Raw genomic sequence first — 22,061 nt, 5'->3', positions numbered from 1 at the left:
TCATGTTACCCTTAATGCCAGATCAGCTACATCTAGGGGCATAGAATGGGAAACCCTCAAGGTAGCAGAGAGAGGCCAATGCATGAGCCAGACGGCTGGAATCCAGCGCACACTAGAGAGGGAGCTAGTTAAGCTAGAAAAGACCATCCATGAAGTAGAAAGGAACAGTACCGGTACAGAAACAGAGGAAGACAGATTAAAAGAAGCTAGGTCCTCGCATTCCTGAATTGAACAGTTAAGATTACATAGCGCACGAAGATACTGGGCCTTGGTACAAGCAGAAGAGGGTAGATCTGGGAGAATGCTGGCCTGGCTAGTGAGACCGGGAAGCAAAGGGGCACCTATAGTAAATGTGCGTGACATGAAGGGGAGGACTCACCACACACCTAGAGAAGTCAATGAGGCTTTCCTAGAGTACTATACCTTTTTATACAGGCAGCCAGAACCAATCGAACAAGAGCAGGTCCATGCATACTTACACCCGTTACCAACACCCACACTGACAGATAGCGACAGGGATGTCTTGGGGGGCCCGGTGTCCCTGGAAGAAGTACAAGAAGCCATATCACAGTTAGCAGCTGGGAAAACCCCAGGTACTGATGGGCTGCCGATGGACTTCTATAAAAAGTACTCTTCACTGCTAGCTCCCAGACTGGTAGAAACATTCACAGAGGCATTCCAACGGGGTATACTTCCCGGCTCTATGAGGGAGGCACTGGTAATCCCCCTGCCTAAGCGAGACACAGGCGAATTATCGGTGACCGACTTCCGCCCACTGTCAATGCTAAATTGTGACTTCAAAATCCTCAGTAAGCTTATGGCCAATCGGATCCTTCAACATATCCCTAATCTGATATACCAGGATCAAAATGGTTTTATTCCAGCACGGAACACATCCCTAAATCTGAGGCGCCTGTTCTCCATTTTACACATGCCACACACTGAGAAGCCCCCGGGTGCAACCCTGCTGGCAATAGACTTCGAGAAGGCATTGGACTCCCTAAGATGGGATTTTCTACGGACAGTGATGCTCAGAATGGGGCTGGGGACCAACTGGGTGTGCTGGGTAGACCTATTATATGCATCCCCCCTTGCGAGAGTGAAGACCAGAAAATCGGTCTCAGAGGCATATCCAGTTTACAGGGGCACTAGGCAGGGATGTCCTCTGTCCCCTCTGTTGTTCGTCCTGGCTATTGAGCCCCTGGCCGCCCAGTTCCACTCCACCGGCTTGGGCAAGGGTATAATGCTAGGACAAACTGAAAATATTCTCACTTTACGCAGATGATGTCCTAATATATTTGCGGGAGGGCGAGACAGGCCTGCCCTGGGCACTAGAGGAGCTAGATAATTTCGGAGCCCTTTCAGGACTCCCATTAAATAGAAGTAATAGAAGTAAGACCTTTGTCTTCCCAATGGAATCAGGCGGAGTACGCCCATCGACGTGCCCTCCAGATGTTGTGTGGGCCCCACGCACCTTTAAATATCTGGGCATCCAGGTGTTCCACGACCTAAGAGACTTACGCGAGGGTAACATAGGTAAGGCAGTCCGAGCGCTCCGCTCCTCAGTGGGATTTTGGAGATCTCTGAAACTGACCATATCAGCTAGGATATCCCTATCAAAAATTATAATGCTCCTACGCCTCCTGTATTTCTTTACTAATCTGCCAGTAGTGATTCCCTCAACTTGGTTCCACGAGTTAAACACCCTACTCAGAGAGCTTATATGGGATGGAGGCCGCAGACGCGCCTCGCTCCCTGTCCTCTGTAGGCCGGTGATCGTGGGGGGCCTCGGGTGCCAGATTTTGAATCCTATTATTTGGCCTGTCAGTTGCAGTGGGTGGCCGGATGGCTGGCGGGGAGAGGATGCACGGAGGAGCTCACCGCAGGCGGGGGGAGTGGCGGAAATCGGATGCTGGCGTTCATGCTAGCCCGAACAGTGAAGTGCAAAGTAGAGAGTACATTACTGAAAAGAGATGCTCACGCAGAACGGGAATAGGTACACCATATTCCCCGGCCCTTCCATTACAGTGGCTGGTGCTTGACCCATTGGACGGATAGAGGACTTGCAGTGGACTAGGGATATGGGCGAGTAAAGGGGTTGGAACTCTTGGAGACTTCTTTCAGGGAGGAATACTGAGATCATTCACGGATCTGGTCGAAAGAAATCAAATACCGACTGGGCAGTTCTTAACCTACCAACACATCAAATACAACAAAGCAAGGCAATACTGATAGATTAAGAGACAAGATAAGGTACAGAAAACATAAATCAATTTTGGGCGCTACAGTCCGTCAGCAGCCTGGGGAAATATGATAGTATGGCGAGGGGTTTTCCAGCCGTTGATGATGTAGGCGAAAAGGCTTGAAGATAGGTCCTTAAAGGTTGCCAGATATCCTTGGGCGAGAAGCAGGAGATTGAAGAGAGGCATATAGTTCCCTGTTATTATCACAAAGGATGAAATCCCTAATCCAGGCCGCTTCTGTAGGTTGAGCGGCGCTGCCCCAGTGTTGGGCAATCCGTCATTTGGCAACCAACAGCACCAACGCAGCGTAGCGCCGAGTGGATTTTGATACTGTCTTTCCATATCCCAGTAGAGCCTGGAGTGGATCGGGTCGAGTTCCTGATCTATCAAGTGGGACAGAGCAGAATAAATTATGTCCCAATATGTAGAGACCACTGGGCACGTCCAAGTCAAACGGATGAAATCGGCCTGATTTGCATTACATTTAGGACATTGACGAGGCCATGAGGGGTCAAGTATAACAAGAGCTGGAGGAGTGGTATATGCACGGTGTATAAATTTGAAATGTAAAATTTTGTGACTGTAGTTATTAGATACAAATCTGACCTGTGTGCAGCAGTAATACCTTATCTGGCAAACAGCAACCAAGGTCCCTCTTCCAGGCCACTCTATGGTGCATGATCTTTAATATTAGGACATGAGCCAACGAAAATAAGGATTTTCTAGTTCATACCAATTATCTTATTCGTGGAGAAAAGGCATAAAACAAGCATAGATGTATGTATGTCTGTATAGTGAACCAAGTAAATAAGGCAGCTTAGCAATGCACAGGTCAACAAGCGATAGGAGATGTAGCTGGTAATTGAATTGTTAATGCAAAGCGATGTACTTGTCTTTATAGAGGTGCCTTCAAGTCTTTACTAAATTGAAGCACCGTTGGGGCTGTCAGTATGGTATGGTAGATGTTGCTCTAGATAGATGTGTATCAGCAATAGACACAAATGGCTACAAAACGCAAAATCAGAGGGTCTCTCTCAGACTTACTGAATGCTAGATGAAAAAGCCAAAATTGCCTTTTTATACAACACTTTTGTGAGAGAAAAAAAAAACTTAGACAGGTGGCAAAAGTTTGTTACTGCTGTTAAGCGTTATTCACAAAAGTTGAGAGAAAAAATATCAAATCATCAACATGAGGATAATCTCTTCGCTCTTCTCTCTACACTAGGACCTTATTCATACCGTGCATTACATTAAATCGTAAAGCTTTAAATTAAACATTTTCTGGTTTTCCAATAAATACTGTGCCAATAGTAAGGCTATTCATCATCTTTACTGCAAATTATAAAGTTACTTTTCTCTGCCGTCTACGTAGGTCAGCTATGTATAAGAAGCCATAAACTCTGGATGGACATTATATTTTCAGACTTCATTTGAATGACGTGTACAAAGCATGCAGTCATCAACGGTTTTGATCGTGATTTCCAAAGTCATTTTAATTACTTCTCGGATCCATGGTTCTCAGGATCCGATACTTTCAACCTTCGATGTATATATAAATAACATAGTATTTAACCCAGGTAACTCAGCTACAGCAAGGAATGATTGAGAAGCCAGGCAAAAACGCATCTCTGCCTCTGTCACGTCAGGACATTGCAAAGGGAATTGCAGTAAAAGGCTTTACAGGTCCCTCCTCCCCCGTGAAGCCTCTAAGGACATTATCAAAGGTGTAGTCAATTGTTCAGTAAAAAATAAAAAATAAAACACTCAATACATTTTTGATAGGTCAACTATTCACAAGCTAAACATGAAGGTAACCACATTTTCATCAATTAAAACAGTACAAGTTACTGCATTATTTACAGCTGTGCAATCAACACTAACATTAAACTAGCTGACTTCTCACTGGATAATCAATGTGACTTAAGGACTGGAATGTCCGTCTGTCCACTGGAGTTGATGATGTCAATACAGGTTTTCAAGAAATGCTAGCTGAATGTCCCAAATGGCTGCAGACAGTGTCACTGGTGGTAATTAGGATAGCCCTAACAGTTGGTAGCCAATGGGGTATGCGAATTAGAAGAGCACATAACTTAGAAACAACTAGTTGCCGTCATGCTTTTCTGGTATCACAGTGACAAACGGCACCAACTGGACATTGTTCTATACTTTGCCAAAGGAGAAACCTTGTATTTGGTTACGGTCACCAGATCACCCTTAGGTGCAGTTCTTGGAGTAATAGGTTACCATGTTATAGAATTGAGCTTGACCACATCCATATGATGGAAAGCATACCATGGGGTCCTGTTTACCATGGGGTATTACTAGATGTGAGTAATAGGAACTCCAGTAAGTCTAAAGAGGTTAAAGTTACCAGGCTCATTGATGAAGTAGAGGTCTCTATCTACACATTAAGACGCTATAGTCCTGTACACAGAAGAAGCGTCGGTGAAAAAACTAGGTAGAAGCGGGGCCAACAGGCAGAAGCTGTTGTCAAGAACCGCATCTCCACTCCTCGAACTTCTTGTGGTGCTGATTGTCCATTGGTTCCCCTACTGTACCAGCCAAGCTGGATCCCAGACACTCACGGTCCTCGGACAAGCTCTCTCCTCAAATCAGTCTTCCACACACTCCCCAGTCCCTGGAGGCTGGGGTCTCTCCTCTCGCTCAGGGCAGCGCCTCTTCTCTCAGGGAAGTCCAGCTCAGTCTAAATCGGACTTCTGAGCATTGCAGAGCAGCATATTGAAGTACAAAGTGACTGCAAAGCGTGGCTGCAATGAGCTGAAACTGCTTGAAGCCGGCGCCCAGAGGGGTTCCAAGAGAATACTCAAAGTGAGCCACTTTCAAAATGAAACTGTCCTCCCAACCAGAGCAGGGGTAAGTTTCCCAGACATTTTCCTAGGCTTTCAGTGCGGAAGGAGTGTGGGGGCAGTGGATGGTCAGTGTGATGTGCCCTAGAAAGCAAATATGAAACTGCAACAGCTTGGCAGAAAAGTGTGTGCTCTACACACAGAATGAATAAGGTCTCCCCAGGCGCTGCTGCTTAAAATATCCTAAAATAGGGGTCCATTCCAATCCAAGGATAACTGGAGTCAGGCGGTTCTTTGCACTCATTTAAGAAACGGCTATTTTGTGCTACAGTCACTACGCTCTAGAATAGAATGACATTCACGCACTAGGAGGATTTGCAAACACATCGCCCAGGCCGTATAAAGTGAGTAAATGTTTTAGGAAAAGGGAGGGAACCTAGTTGTAGATGACAGAATGCATTTTCACAGAGAATCAGTAGACCCGTCTCCTAAGGTTACAGGAAAAAGTTATTCGACAATTATCAAACTCCCCCCTAGCCTGGAAACAACATCCTCTAAGGTTGGGGGTAGCCCTTGGGCGCACCTTGAGTCGAGAAGAACGTGCTAATCTGCTTTGGGAGTATATTTTACTGGCACAACTGTCATAACCAAGGAGATAAAGCAAAGGATCAGAAAAATAAAGAGATAGGATAGCAAAGCTGAGCACACAATGCCGAAAAGCGTCAGACACACGTCCCGACTGCTTTTAATTTTACTCTGCACTTGAGCTCCTCAATTTAGCTATTCTCCGGTTATACCAAATATTTCCATTTTTTTGAAACCATAAACCTTATTCCCACCCAATTTTTATGTAAAGCAATTCTTCCCCTTCCCAAAAAATGCATTTGGCTAGGAGTACTTTCATTACGCAGTTCTCGACAATGCACCATTCAGCTCCCCCCAAGCCTTCTCGTGTGTTTCAGGGTCGAACTTATCAATGATGTTCTGGATGTACTGTGAGTGTAGAATTGATGTCTTTCGCTCAAGATGGAAGCATAAACAACCTTGTGCGTATGGCCATGGACGAAGAAGGTTAGAAAAACTGCGGCAAAAGGGACATCGAGCAAGGATCGGGCAAATCCTAACTAGATGCCGGTGGAGCAAAATACTTCTCACAAAGTCAAATGAAAAAACACTTCACACATTGGCAAGCTGAGCAAAGGCTCACGAGTGGATTTTACCCCCCAATCTCATCCTCACTTTCAGAAGCTTTGTACTCCGTGAAACTTTAAAAAAATAAAAATAACGCTCCGCACCGTTCAAGTTTGCCCATTTCACAACTTCATACTGCCCTATTTCTAACCAAAAGTTTAGTGTTGCATTATTACAATACTAAATAAACGGCAAAAAGAATGGCAAAATATCGGGAAATAATAATTTACGAAAGAAAGTTTTTCTAAATGTAATATGTTTGACCTCTTGATCACTCCAAAAGCAGAACAGTGGCAAAGATTTATCCACACTGGATTTCGGAGACAGTGTTACCAAAGCATGTGCTCTCGTAGAATGTTCAGGTATGTTCCGAAGCTGTTGTGAGTTTGTACCATGTGTCCATGTCTCCAGGCAGTAATGAGCATAAATATTTTCAGAAAGCTATGCGTCATGTACAAGCATACATGGCCCGATAATAACGTGCATCAGTGGTCACAGAGAGGGCATCAGTGGTCCTAAATAGTATATCTCTCAATTGTACCAGGTATTAAAGGTCTCAATGCATCACTGTCCCACACTGTAGCAAGCCACCATTTGCTGCAAACATTGGCATGCATTAACAGCCCCACGCAGGAACCACCTTCATATGACCCCAACGAAGGATTCACCTTGATAGAACTCTTGCCCACGAACCACCTTCATACGAACCACGCCCACGAATCAGCTTCGCAAGCCCCGCCCAAACCAGATTCGCAACCCATACAAAGTATCGCAGAAATCACTACCTAGGTTATAATATGGATGAGTTTGATCGTGAAACATCTTACTGCTGCTCCATATTTATTAAAACCACTCTTGAGAAGGATGTGTTCTTTTCATTGTATTTATTGGTTTATCAAACTGACTTGCTGATCTTCAAAGTTTAATGAGGATACCTCTACTGTCAGATAGATGGTTACATACCGCCTACATCAGGCACGCTTAAAAGACATATTAAAATAAATAGGCATGAATCTTTATGCACACCAGTAATTGACTTTCAGTTCTTCCACATATTACATGACCGCTGCCCTTCTTTTTAATCATCATCTTATTTTCAATCCGTATTTAATGGCTTCATGAAGCTAGAAGTTTCATTAAAAAAAACACAAAAAAAACCCACCGCAAACCACCACAAAGAGCCTCTCACAGAGGCATTCATTGACCTCAGTGTATGTGGGATGACAACTTTGGGTAAAGAAAAAACCCAGATGGGCTGGCAGGGTGGTATGACTATCTGTGGGAGAGAGGTAGCAAGCAAAGGCAGTACTTAATTTGAGCTGGTGGTTTCCGGTACGGGCAACAGCGCTTATTTTTGAGGGCTGGTACTTATTCTTCTGCCTCAAGCATTTCCTGCAAGCAAAAGACACATAAGGGAAAGACGCAGAAATAGAATAACTAAAAAGCGTCACAAAGGGAGAAAGCAGAAAGCTGAAAAAATGAGCAGGAAGTGGCTGTAAAGGAATTGAAGAGGCCCAAGATGGCTTCAGGGATACGCTGCCTCCGTATTCCAGCCACGAGTTTCAGAGGAGGGCTTTGGTCACTGGCATGATTTATTTACAAATTAAGCATCCTATAGGATACAAGCTAAAACACAGTGTGCATGGTTACTATTGAATCTTTCTCTGACTTAGCGAAAAAAGATCACCTAACATGCTGGCAGTGGCAGAAATGGAATACCCATAAATTTGAAAGCCTCAACCTGCACTCTAGGGATCCCCTTACCTGTACGTCCCTGGGGTCTTAATCATTGGAGCAAGTTGCCAGTTCCAGCACCGGGCTGTGCTCCCAAACGCCCATGCTGCCTTGGAAGATCGGCAAAGGACTCACAGTTGGGAGGGAGGGGTAACAGTAAGCACTACTTCACCAGCCCTAAATACAATGACTGGGTGGAGAGGATAGACTACCTCCAACTTAAATTACAGGCCACAGTCTAACCTGTGAGAGACTTGAGAGGAGAGTGTAGGAGGGAAAAAGGAAAAAGAAGAAAAAAAAAAAAATCACCTTTTATGAAGTGGGTATTATTAAGCCACTGATTCGGATGAGTATTCTCTGCCATTAGTCTATATTTGCATCATAAAATGCATAGGGGTTGTGAGAAGTACATTAGTTTGAGTGCTCTCTAGGGACAGGGATGGACAGTTAGATGCACACCACAAAGTGCACTCCAAGGGCCCGATTAAGGGGGAACTGTATAGGTAGGTCACAGCTGCAAGTGGATTATTTATTGGGCCTGCCTGAGGGTGCCCCTCTGGTCCATGGTTACACTCCACTGAATGTCAGCTTTGCAGCAACTCCTCATGACACTGGTGGAGGTTGTTTTTCCCCTCTTTTTTTCCATGCCGCAAACTCCGCAGAATTATTTTCTATGCATGCAATGATGGTAGAAATGTTTTCTGTTTTCTCTTCCACATGTAGACAACACTACTTTGTTTCCCCTAGCAACTACTACCTGGGTCAGCCATAAGGCTCGTTAGAAGACATATCAGAGGAGACAAATCGATTAAGGTATTTTGGATACATTTTGGAAATGGACACAGAATGCTGCTGGAAGGACTCACCAGGAACCGCCATGGACTGCTGCTGTGCTGACCTGTGACCTGCTGGGTCACTAGGAGGAACTGTCACGAACTGCAACCCTTTGTGCTGGCCTGTTGCTGGGCCCTACCGCCCTGTGCTCCACCTTTTGTGTCACCAGGTGCTGGTGCTGTGGATGAAACCCCTGCCACTGTCCGCTCGAAGCACATGAGGAGCGCTTCATTTCAGTTACATAGCACCTTGAAAGCTCCTTCTTGTTCTTTTTTTGAAGAGCTTGGATAGCGCTTTCCTCTCATCAAGTCTAGTGCCGTTGAGAAGTGCTCTAACTGTTGCCCTGGTGCCTTGAGAGTGCCTTCTTTTGCAAATATTGCACCTTGAGAACACGTCGCCGACAAAATCACCAACACGACCTGGGCATTTGTTGATCTCGAAGTGTATAAAAAGCGTGCTCCTGGAAGTTACTTTGGGCCACCTGGACGTGAGGAATGGAGTGAGCGCGCTCCTAACTGTACCCCCGGGGCAAAGCATGCTCCGAGGAGCGCCCCAGGGACACCAGCTGACATCTATTCTGGGATCAAGGTCACTGCTGAGGCCTGGTTGGAAATTCATACACCACGCCATGTGCGAGCATCTCTGGAGGGAGGGTGAAGCCTCATCTGAGGCCCCCCCATACCGCTGGGCCCCTTCCTGAGTGCCCCCTCTTGTTGTGCCTTCCCCCCCCCCCCCGAGGGCCAGTTGTAGTCTGGGGGGGCCAGAAATCATGACATAAAACCCGGAGGGGGTGAGTGCCACCTCCCTCCCCCTAACATCAGACCACTGTCCCCGTTTTGCACAGTGGAGCACTGGGGGCCCCCTTATTTTACATCATGGGACTGGACCGGAAGTGCCCTCATCAAAAAACAGGTACTCTTTTGGGGAAACACAATTTCTAATTGTCCTGGCATGGACATTGACTGGTGTGCTAACCTGTTTCCTATATGATGCGACATATATGTGCTGATGTTCCTTTTGTCGGCATGACAGACAAATACGTTTTTATGGCTTGCTATATGTTTTATAATGTTCCTGGGATGGGCATTTATGATATTTTTATGACAAGTGCATTTCTTTAGTGATGCGATTCCTGACTACTGCTTATTTTGCAGAATAATAAGTAACCTGTGTGTAATGTGTGACTACTGCTGGTTTCTGCAGAGTAACTATTGTGTAAGTTTAGACAACTGTTCGAGTAGCAGGGTATTACTGGCATGCTATGTTTGGTCTAATTACGCTGTGTACAATGCAGTTTATTTTTATATAACTTGGTGTTGTGTTTCCTTTGTGGGGGGGGGGGGGAATAGTGTGTCATGTGTGTTGTGTGTGTTGTGCAAACGCTTTACGCATTGCCTCTGGGATAGGCCTGACTGCTCGTGCCAACCTACCAAGGGGGTGAGTAGGGGTTATCTTGGACATGTAACTCCCTTGCCCTGACTAGTGTGGGTGGGTTTTGCCTGGCTTAGGTGCTTACCCTGTCCAACCAGAAACCCCATTTCTAACACAGGTTATTTCTATACTGACATAAAGATGCTGTAGGTATTGGCTGAGTAGGGCATGATTGACACAAATGAGGGTAAAGAACAGCATCATGCTTTCGGGCTGAGATAGTTAAGGGCATATGAAGCAGTTCATCTTGAGCTCTGCCCTTATGTCATTCCAAAACTGTTAACACTAGGAGTCTCGAAAATCTGCAGATACCTGGCTGTCACTATTAAAGGAATAACAGAGAGCAGTAGAGAGATACCAAATCGAAGGATGCATCAATATATTTATGTTGTACTGGAGAATTTGGGTTTGAGTGATTTTTCCTCTCAATACAAACTGTCCAGATGCACTCTGATTACATCATGTGCAGTATCCTCATAAGAGAATTCTATCTACATATGTCAAATAATTCATCTAAACACCATAGAGTTGTTGTCTAGTATAAGAACATCCTATACCAGCGGTTCTTAACCATTTGACTTCTGTGGAGCCCCACTGACTGATTACTGGAATCTGGAGATCCTCAGTGAGGGAATTGGAAGCCAGGGATCCCCGGCTACAGCAGTTCCTGAATTGAACCTCAAAGCAATACACCAAACAAATGCTCAAATACTGAAATATTTTGATTAATTCACAATCAAGTATAAAAAAGGTTTTCACAGTTTCCATTTGTATTCTTTATTTATACATTTAAATAATTTGTATTTGTGAATCCCCTGAGAAGGCCTCGCGGACACCCAGGAGTCCCAGCCCACAGGTTAAGATCCACTGTAATATGATGTATAGATTAGTTATGCTACCATTCCATGACATGAGTGGTGCATAACACAAGTAAAAAACACAGTGGCTGTGACAGCTTTACCAGGTAGATTGGGGTAAAATCAGCACCCCCTATTATTTTGGAGTGATGTTTGTTATAGGTGAAACAACAATTTACGAAAACATTATTTGCTCGAATTGTAATTTTTAGTGGTGGGTGGGGACATACAGCATACTGTTAGTATTATTCAACTTAATTTGGAAGATAGCAATGATAGTTCACAATAAACTTTATACTTAAATTTGGCTTTAGGAAACATGTTGAATGTGGTAGTATCTACTTTATTAAATATTATAGTAATAGTTATTTAGCGAACATTTTAGTTTGAAGGATTTATGTTAATCAATATGTGCAAATAATGACACGGCCTTCATATGGTTTTATAAACTATGTATAAACGATAAACTTGGCAATTTTAATACACAGAATTCGGTGGTATAAAGGCCGAAATCTCACATGGATCCAATAAATATAGAAATATTTAATGGGCTCCTATGAAATATCGGTTTCATCATCATAACTTTTATCTGAAGCCACTCTACTGATTTACCACTTGCCATTATTTAATCAAAAATCTGTTCATGAAAGGTAAACAAAATCATGAATAATCCAGTTACAACGTTTCTGCATTATAGTCCAAGCAACAAGAAACCCTTTTTAGGTTAATTGTCACTCTCTATACATTTTTCAGTTTTAGTTCATTCCACATGTCCCCACTATTAAGAGACTCCTTGCAGAGAACACCATCAACAATCTCCCCCTTCTATAGAAAGAATGGGTAAAACAAACCAAGGTGCACTTTTGTACACAGACACACACACACACACACACACACACACGACAATATTTCACTTACTATTTTCAATAAAAGGTGCTTGTTTAAACAACAAACACTTTTTAATCTAGCTGCTCCAAAATAATTACAGATTCTAAAAATACAGAATAGCTAATATATATAATATGATCCTAGATTGCCAAGAAGGCGTTCTGATGATATTTATAAACCACTCAGATGTTGGTTGTTTTGTTTCGTAATTGCATTTATATGGCATTTACTATCATTAACACAAATGCTGAAGTGTCTTACGGTGAGAAGCACGTAATCCAAAATTAGGGCAAATCCAGGGGTTACAAGTTATTGTTGTTAATTTGTTTGCGATTGTGTTAGTATTGAACACTAATGAAACAGAAGCACTGCACCCAGTTTCTAGTGGTGGAATCAATTGATAAGAGATTTGAGAATCATAGAAGTGGAAACATGAGACAAGTAATTAGCGGGTCTCAGAATAGATATGGTGGTTTTGCAGGGATGGATTACACAGAATAATTTGAGATGAGTATGTAGGCTACACAAAGGGTAGGTATTGCTGGAATGGTTACTCCGAAGGAGAGCTTATGATCTGTAACAGGAGTATGGTAAGTTTGCTGTAGTATAATAGAGAGTCAGGCAGACAGGCATGTGCTAGGAAAGATGGAAGGTACACTTAGAGGCACTATGACAGGTAAAGAATGGAGTGTACGAAATGTATAGTTCAGATAGAAAGGTAAGATAGAAAACAATCTGTAGCTATAAATTAGGGTAATTTCCACGCAGGATTTTAGGAATAATGAGGTAATATGCAATCTGGGGGAAGTTTAAAGAGTAGATAGAAAGGATGAAATTTGATTACCTGAGGGTGGGTGATATATGTTGCTTGTTTCCATCTTTGGTTGTTCCATTTGGCTGAATATTGTATTAATATAGCCTGCCGATATTGAACATTACTGAAATAGTTTGACTCTGTACCTGTTTTCTTTTTATGATTTCAGAGTTATGAACTGTTTCTGGATAACATGGGTCCTTTAGGTGTCTCTGGTAGGATTTTTGAGTAGTGGACAATCTCTGGGATTTGCAATTGATCATTTTGTTAAGCATTTGTTTGAGACAGAAGTATCTGTGATATCTTTCTGGAGGGGGGTGTTTTATGTTAGAAATGGTGTCTCTAGTTGGCAGTGCTTTGCACCATGTCGAAGTAGGGACGCTCACTCTAGTCAGGGCAAAGGAGTCACACATTTAAGATAACCCCTGCTCACCCCTTTGATAGCTTGGCGCGAGCAGTCTGGCTTATCTCAAACACAATGCGTAAAGTATTTGTACACACACACACACACTAACAGTGAAAACATTACAAAATGACTCCACACCAGTTTTTAAAAAAATAGCCAATATTTATCTGAATTAAACAAAACAACACAATTCCAGCATACACAAGTAAAGATATCACTTTTTGAGAGTGGAAATGAGTCTTAATCCATAGGAATTAACAATTGTATCTTTTTAGCACAAAGTACCTGGAATGCGTCAAAAACAAAGATGATGCGGGCCGGAGGCAAGACATCGAAAAGCAAAGCAATGCGTTGGTTCCTTACTGCACAGGGCAGGTGACGCGTCGATTCTTTCCTCACAGGAGAGGTGATGCGTCGGTTCCTTACTTGGATGGGGGGAGATATGTTAATTCTTACCTCGCAGTAAAGTCCAGGGGTGTGGAATATTGTTTGGTGTCAAGAACAACAAGTTTTCATGTTTATTTTGTCCTTGGGACAAGTGGGCCCAATGTCCTGCAGTGCAAACTCCTTGGCTGCCAGTTTACAGGGAAGTGAAGTGTCAGCAGTTAAGGTAATATTTGTGTCCATATATGAATGCCATTCAAACTTGTATTTATGGCTCATTAATGCAAAGCCATTATTATTAGGGTGAACACTCTAAATAAATATTGTAAAGGTCACACTGCACTACTGAAAGTGATTCTAGCACAAAGGAATGTGCACACATTTGAAAAGCTTAACAATATGAGGCTATGTATTATGGTTCCAGAATACTCTCTGATTAGATGCATATTTTTGCAGAAGCTTGTAAGCGAGAGTGATGGTTCTTTGCTTTTAAAATAAAATGTTCAGAAAAAAAGCAAGTAGGAAAAAAAAGCTTTTCGCTAAATTACTGTGAAATTTTAGGTACTATTTCTTTGAAGCATCATTTAGTAAAATGTGCTGATGTATGCTAGTATTTCCCAATAATATTCATAATGAAAAAAATCAGTGTAGCCATTTTCAACAAGATTATGGGACACATGAAAAAAAAAAGAAGCATTGGCAAAGCCAACCAATCCGACATTGGTTGTTAGTCTTTGGTTTTTTAGATGTGTGTCTTGTTTTGACATAGCTTTTGTAATGCTTTGGCCATCATTACGAGGCTGGCGGTCATCATACCGCCAGCCTCACTGTGGGGGTCTCACCGCCGCGGACCTGGTGGTAAAGACTCCCACATTACAAGTTGTGGGGTTTGGCAGAAGCCAAACCTCCACAATGCCACCTGGCCTGCTGGTGCGGTTGCACCAACGTGGATGGCGGTGAACAAGTCCAGCCCGGCAGCAAGGCTCATCCAGCCGGCTGGATTTTAAGGCTGCAGACTGCCAGGCTTTCCTCACCCCGCCACGAAAACCCTGGCAGTAACACACCCGGTGACAGGAATCCCCATTCCGGTCACCGGCACACGCACCCACATGTCCACACTCTTACAAACATGCACCCCACTCACCCACGCACTTGCTACATACACCCCATTTACTCAGAGACACACACTCAAACACACTTACACGCACTCAGGCACACCCATGCAAAGCACACATGAACACCCCCATTCATGCACACACAAACATTCACAATCAATCGCATAGATGCATGCATTCACAACCCCCTCAGCATACTCACACCCGCAAACACCCTCCAACCCCCGCATTCAAACTACCACACAAGCACTCACATGTAGACACCCCCATCCCCTGCATTCAAACTACCACACTCACACTTACACACACAGACAGCCCCCCACTCCTCTCCCTTTCAGACAATCTCTTACCATCTCCATTGCAGAGGTCATCCGGGAGGGGATGGGTCCGGGCAGTTTTGCGCTGCCAGGACCACCACGCCAGCAAAATTCCACCAAGCCATATTACGGCTCATAATACGGCGGGCAGAGTCTCGCTGTTGTGACGGTGATGGCGATGCAACCAGCTCTTAAGTGGGCAGAAGTCCTCCAATGACTCCTAATATGGCTGTCAGCACGCACGGTCTATTGGCTGCAGCGACTTTGGCGGTCTTACAAAAAAGAACGCCAAAGCCGTAATAAGGGCCTTTATTGTTTTGGGAGCTGCCAGACGCTGACCTTTTTAACAAACATTGGCAAAAAACAAAGCAAAGTTTTTTTGTCTCAAAAAGCACTCGGTGCTACAGTAGTTCCTGGCACTGAATAAAACTACTTTGTGTGCCAAAACCCTCAATGAAGAATTTTAATAAAAAACAAAATGTCTTGGTTAAAGCGGATACCTAATTGAGGGCCCATTCTTAAAGAAAGTCACAAAGGTATACCTATGGTATAGGTCTTTGCATTAGTGGCTTTCATGAATTCACAAGAATTTGGAGAAGTAGACCAGGAAATTGTAATCCTACAAAATATTTGTGAACTGTATTTTAGCATGAGCAAATGTGCATGTGTAGATTTGCTCATGTGAAAATCTATTAAGCGTTTACAAGTTTAATCTCAATCCAACCATTTTTTTCCAGACCCTGGAAGAACTTCTACTTCTGCCCTATCAGGAGTAAATTTCCAACCTTTCTCAGTATGTGAAAAGATTTGAGAAGAGCTGGTGAAAATCCTTAAGACATACAGGTTAGTAGATTTGCACAGACAAAGGCATTCCAGTCCTGGAACTGTTGCTTCCTGCTTCTCCCAGCCCCAGTATGTAGATTTGTGGAAAGGTGGCAAAATAAGGAAATTGCTATGGTAGGGCATGAAAATGCTAGTTTTCAAACCCTACTATATAAGGCCTGGCATAATCACAGAGCCATTTTCAGAGCTCTTACATAAAGAGATTTCTGCCATAATTTGACTCCACCCTAAAGGGCACCAGAGGGACAATTACATTTTTAAACAGGACAAGTAGATTTAAGAAGCAACCGGTCCCATGGACAAGTAGATATTTTATTAAATTCCAAACCCCTGAAAGGCGATGCATTGATTTCCGGACATGCAGCCTTGGTTTCTTACTACAGAGTGGGGTCAACGAGAAATTGATGCCCCAGGGACAATGTGTAGAAAATCAAGACTTGCTGTGTTGATGGAGCCATGGTGAAACAGCTGCTGCATCGATTATGCCGCTGCGAGACAGGTGCTGCGACAATTCTTCTGCCACGGGACAGGCGCTGCGTAATTTTTTCAGGTGCAGTACAGGCGCTGCATCAAGTTTTCTGCCGCAGGATAGGTGCTGCGTGGATTTTCTTTATCAGGTCACCAACTTACACTTCCAAGGGCCCAGGGAGTTAAGTTGGCATCACTTGGCAAGTCAGGACTCTCAGCAGAAGAGCCCAGGCACTGGCAGATGAAGTCTTTGATGTCCCTGAGACTTCCAACAGGAGGAAAGCTCACTTCAAGCCCTTGTAGAACCTTGGAAAGCAGGATGTAGAAAGCAAAGTCCAGTCCTTTCCCTCACAGGACAGAAGCAGCAGGCCAGCATAACAAAGCAACAGGCGGAGAAGGTGTCCCTCCTACGGAATCCAGCTCTTATTCCTGGCAGAATGTCTTCAGTCCAGAAGTGTTCTAACTATGTGGGTCAGAGGTTCTTTACTCATACCCATTTCTGCCTTTTGAGTAGGCAAACTTCAAAGAAAAGTCTTGGGCACAAGACCCTGCCTCTCCTGCCCTGGCCCTAGTCACACTCCAGGGGGTTGGAGACTGCTTTGTGTAAGGACAGGCACAGCCCTATTCAGGTGCAAGTGTTAGCTCCTCCCACCACTCTAGCTTAGAAAGACCCATCAGGATATACAGGCACACCTCAGCTCCCTTTGTGTGACTGTCCAGAGTGAATTCACAAACAGCCCAGCTGTCATTCTGACCCAGACGTGTATTCCACGGACAGGCAGAGGAACAGTTGGTTAAACAAAAAAATGGCCACTTTCTCAAAGTGGCATTTTCAAACTTACAATTCAAAAACCAACTTCACCAAAAGTTGTATTTTTAAATTGTGAGATCAAAGACCCCAAACTCCACATTTCTAATAATGGGAAATTACACTTAAAGATATTTCAAAGCAATCCCCATGCTACCCTTTGGGAGAGATAGTGCTTGCAATAGTGAAAAACGAATTTAGCAGTACTTCGCTATCAGGACATGTAAAACACACCAGTACATGTTCTACCTTTTAAATGTACTGCACCCTGCCCATTGACCTGCCTTGGGCCTACCTTAGAGGTGACTGACATGTAGTAAAAGGGAATGTTTGGGCCTGGCAAGTGGGTGCACTTGCCAGGCCGAACTGGCAGTTTAGAGCTGCCCACACAGGCACTGCAATGGCAGGTCTGATACATGTTTACAGGGCTAGTCATGTGGGTGGCACAATCAGTGCTGCAGGCCCACTAGTAACATTTGATTCATAGGCCCTAGGAATACATGGGGCACTATACTAGGAACTTACTAGTAAATCAAAACTTGCCAATCATGGATAGACCAATCACCAATACTATTTAGAAAGAAAGCACTTGCACTTTAGCAATGGTCAGCAGTGGTAAAGTGCCCAGGGTTCTAAAGCCAAGATGTTGACCCAGGCATACAAAGCCCTGCACAATGAAGCATACATCAACAAACACATGACCTTCCACCAACCCACCAGTCACTAACGATCCACCTCTTGCTTTCTCGCAGACACCCACGGATCCGCCGAGCCAACAGTGGGACACTCCTTCTCACAGCTTGTGGCCAAAGCCTGGAAGTACCTTCCGCTGTACCTCAGGGCCACCCCATCAATTAAGCAATTCAGGAAAGGGCTAAAGATCTGTCTGTTTAAATGAATAGATCATCACGAAGCACTCCGCAACCCCAGTACCTTGAGGCCCTCACAGGTGATATGGTGTGCTTTATAAATGATTGATTGAGATACCTTTGGGTGTCAATTTATCACTGCAAAACCACTAGTTCTTAGTATCACACATTATTGTTAAATATAAGTACAGCTTTCATAAGCCTCGTATACGACAAGTAGTACCAACGTTGTGTAGGAGGAGAAACGAGGTAGATGGCTCAGTGATTTAAACACTTAAACCTGGCAAGGTCATCTTAGCCTTCCATATTTCCAAGTGTACTAAATTGAAGTCCATTCAATAGGGTTATAACAGAATGTTTCAATGTTCAGAAAATATATCAACATAGTATGAACTGATAGAGAACAATTTGCAATAACTGTGGAATACAAATACACATCGACTTCCCTCAATCAAAAGTAATCATTGAAAGTCAATTTTTTCAAGGTGAAGCATGGTTATTTTCTAAGGGTACACAATTTTGGTCCTTAGGCGCCAGCCAGATTTTAAGGATAGCCACTGACTACTTCATTCCACTTTCGAGTCAATCTATGCAAATATACCCTATGATGATGTCTTGAAATTATGGTACAACTCCATTCCATGGTACAGTGACCTAGGTCCATAGCCAATGACAATAAACAGTCTATGATCATATTGGCAAAACCAGATACAGCCAAGGCGTGCCAGGTCATGGCCCGAGATAGTTGACAAATACAAAAAAAATACAGTTATTTTTGGCTTTTTGCCAAATGGACTTTCAATTATTTGATATGCAATTTATTTACAATGGGAGACGCGAACTACAAAAACTAGCGTGCAAAGTGTCATCGGTTAAAAAGACAGGTCAGGACTAGCTGAATGGTGAAGCATAGTATTGCCAAAGCCCATTCACACTTGGCTGCTACGATATTCTAAAATTACAAGTTGATTGCCATTCGACTACAAAAGACAACGTGTTTTCTGACAAACACTACTTCGATTAAAAACTGATGAAATGTGTCTGAGCCTGAAGACCAAAAAAGTCCATTGTGTTAGAATTACCAGAAAGAAAGATACCTAGTAGCTCTTCAAATCAAATATCAAATACACTCCGGACCCCCAAATATAAAATAAAATGTCCCGTGAGCCTCACATTCAACTTGTCACAAGATCCACAACAAACCCAAAAGCTTTCAACTCCAGACCGCTTTCCATCTCGGCCACGCCGAGGATTAAAATTATTACTCACCGAAAGACGTTCGGGAGTTAAAAATGTTCAGCAACGTTTGTTTATACGGGTAAAGGAACCCGTATCTCGCAAAGGCAATACTGTCGCGCAGGTAACCCGCTGTGCAAGCTTTCAAAGTTAAGCCAGCGTTGTAACTAACGACCCCGTCCATTAATCTGAAGTTAAAAGACCTGCCAGAGCATTATACAGTCACTATTTGCGGACCGCACAAAACAGTTTAAAAAAGCAGACATTACTGTAAGTACCAAAAAAGGTACTTTTTCAGATTATGTCTCAATTATTAGTTTTCTTGCTTGAAATGCAAGCACAGGTGTGTCTTCAACCCGGCGGTTTAAACTCTGTTTATGTTCGACTTGCTAAACTCTGCGTCAAGCCCCGACAACCAAAGGGATTTAAATTAATTTGCAATGAAGAAATAATCAGTTAATTTAAATAAACACTTTCTCCACAAAGCCAGACACAAACAACAAATGATCTCTGCTCCATACCGTGTCCATGGCTGTCTGTGGCAGGCTGAGGCCAGCGGGACCAGGAGAGCGCCCACTTTACCCCGTGCAGCTCGAGCAGGAAACATTCAAACCGGCCGCAATCCCGACTGCGTCCTCAAGTGTGCTGAGACTTTTTCACTAAATTACTTCCTCCTGAGGACGATTCAGTCCCACAGGCTGCCCGAGGGTGGGACATCGGACCTCCCCCATTGGCCTCTTTGCCTGTGTATGATTGGCATGCGAACCGCTCTTTACACATAAACTCTTCCCGCAGCTTCTGCTGAGCTAGTTAGAACGTTATTAGTCAAATTCATTTTTGCCACAAATTATTTTACTGCTCAATTTTTGTGAGAAAATGTTTACATTTTAGATTTGCAATTCGAATCCACGATATTATGTTTCCGCTCCGCGATTGGTCCCCATTGTTCACTAGTCGCAACTGCGAAGCTTTAAAATGCATAAGAGGAAATAAGGTAAACAAAGAATGCAGCCAGAAGAGGGACAAGGTGAAATAGAGCAGGAGGGAGAGGGGGAAGGCGGGGAGTGAGAGAAGGGCGGGGAAGGTGATAGCGTGCGTTCGAGAATGTCAGAGACAGAGACAGGCAGACGCATACATGAACCATTTCTTAAAACGATCATCCGGTGAGAATAAAAAACCTAAGGGCATATTTACAGAGTTCATGCAACGCAGCGCAACAAGTAAAGTTGCTGTGCTGCTTTTCAACAACGGGGCAGAGCAAAACTGCGCCATATCTACCTACCAGTGGTGCATTTCTGCTCTCTGCCTACACTAGCTTTCTTGTGGCTGCTGTGCAACAACGCAGGAACACTTGCGCCATAATGCCAAGGTGTCTGTTGTACACAGCGTAGTTTTGTGCAGGAAGGCGTCTTTTACTGCACAAAACTACCCTTTAAATTCTTTCCCACTATGTATGTGTGCTGTGCAATGCAACACACGTCATGCTAAGAGGAAGATCAGGGAGAAATCAGCACATTTCTCCTCGTTACGCCCGCCTCAGGGAAGAGCATGAATTTGTGGCAAATCCTGGTCTAAAAGTTTTGTGTTCTTTTGTCAAAACGCATGGGTGGTTGGATGGGACCGACCATGCACCATTCATGGAACTCCCCATGAAGCAAAGTAACGCAAAGCAGCACATTGTGCTGCATTGCAATACTTTAGGCTACAAACCAATGCAAATTGTGACTTGCATTGGTTTGTAAATATCAGCAGAAGACTTTGGGGGTCATTACAACATTGGTGGTAAAAGCCGCTTACCGCCGTGCAGAAGACTGCCAACACACCGCTGCGGCCGCGGAATTCCGCCACCGCCATTATGATCCACAGCTCGGAATCCGCCAAAATCTAGACACCCACACAAGTCCACCACACCAAAGGTCAGTGATAAACTGGCGATAACAAAACCTCCACCGTCACGCCAACAGGAATACGCCCACACTGTCACGACCCACGAATCCACGCAGCGGTCTTTCAACCGCGGTATTCCAATGGCGGTACACACCGCCGCGCTCAAAATACACACGCATTTACAAAACACATCCACATTGGACAAATCGTAATACACACACCTGATACACATACACACACCACTCCCACACACCCAATACAATATAAAACACACACTCACATCACCCACAACCCCCTACGACAACAATTGCGACAGAAGGCCAGAGAGAGACACCACCAGAAACAACAATAGCATCCACAGGCACTCAACACTATCACTCACACAACATCCACGCACCTCACACAACACACCTCTAAATTTCACCCCACACATCACAACACACATCACCCACACCACCCCATGGCACCGCAAAGAAACCCCAGATTTTCTGAGGAGGAGCTCAGGGCCATGTTGGAGGAAATCATCCGGGTAGAGCCACAGCTATTCGGATCACAGGTGCAGCACACCACCATAGCTAGGAAGATGGAGCTATGGGGAAGAAATGTGGACAGGGTCAACGCAGTGGGACAGCACCCAAGAACTAGGGATGACATCAGGAAGAGGTGGAACGACCTCCTCCCCCAGAACTTACAACATGGGAGGAGCAGGTCTTGGCTATACTGCATCCTGAGGGCCTTGCAGGAGTAGCTGGAGGAATGGACTCTGGTAAGTCAAACCTTAAACTACCATATCCACCACCCTACCTGCATGCTATCACCTACTCCCACCCTTGCCCTCACCCCCATCACTCCAACTCCTCACACATGTCCCACTATCACAAACCACACATCCCAAACCCAAGCCCTGCATGCAACACCAAAGCATGGAC

General features: G+C 44.1%; 1 protein-coding gene across 5 annotated transcripts in view; it reads right to left on the bottom strand.

The window, feature by feature from the left end:
• The window catches only part of FYB2 (FYN binding protein 2), a 408,342-nt gene extending 388,327 nt beyond the window's left edge, over positions 1–20,015 (bottom strand). For 4 of the 5 annotated variants that reach the window (XM_069232597.1, XM_069232596.1, XM_069232594.1 and 1 more), the window contains exon 1: positions 19,767–20,013. In XM_069232597.1, the coding sequence (XP_069088698.1) occupies positions 19,767–19,775 (9 nt within the window). In that variant the 5' untranslated portion in view covers positions 19,776–20,013. Of the gene's footprint in view, positions 1–19,766 lie in introns of all 5 variants that reach the window. The other variant, XM_069232598.1, reaches the window with a different exon arrangement.
• Positions 20,016–22,061: the final 2,046 nt, after the last annotated feature.

Source organism: Pleurodeles waltl, chromosome 4_2, assembly GCF_031143425.1.
Source record: "Pleurodeles waltl isolate 20211129_DDA chromosome 4_2, aPleWal1.hap1.20221129, whole genome shotgun sequence".
NCBI classification, from domain to species: domain Eukaryota; kingdom Metazoa; phylum Chordata; class Amphibia; order Caudata; family Salamandridae; genus Pleurodeles; species Pleurodeles waltl.
This window is presented reverse-complemented; position numbering and strand designations above follow the sequence as displayed.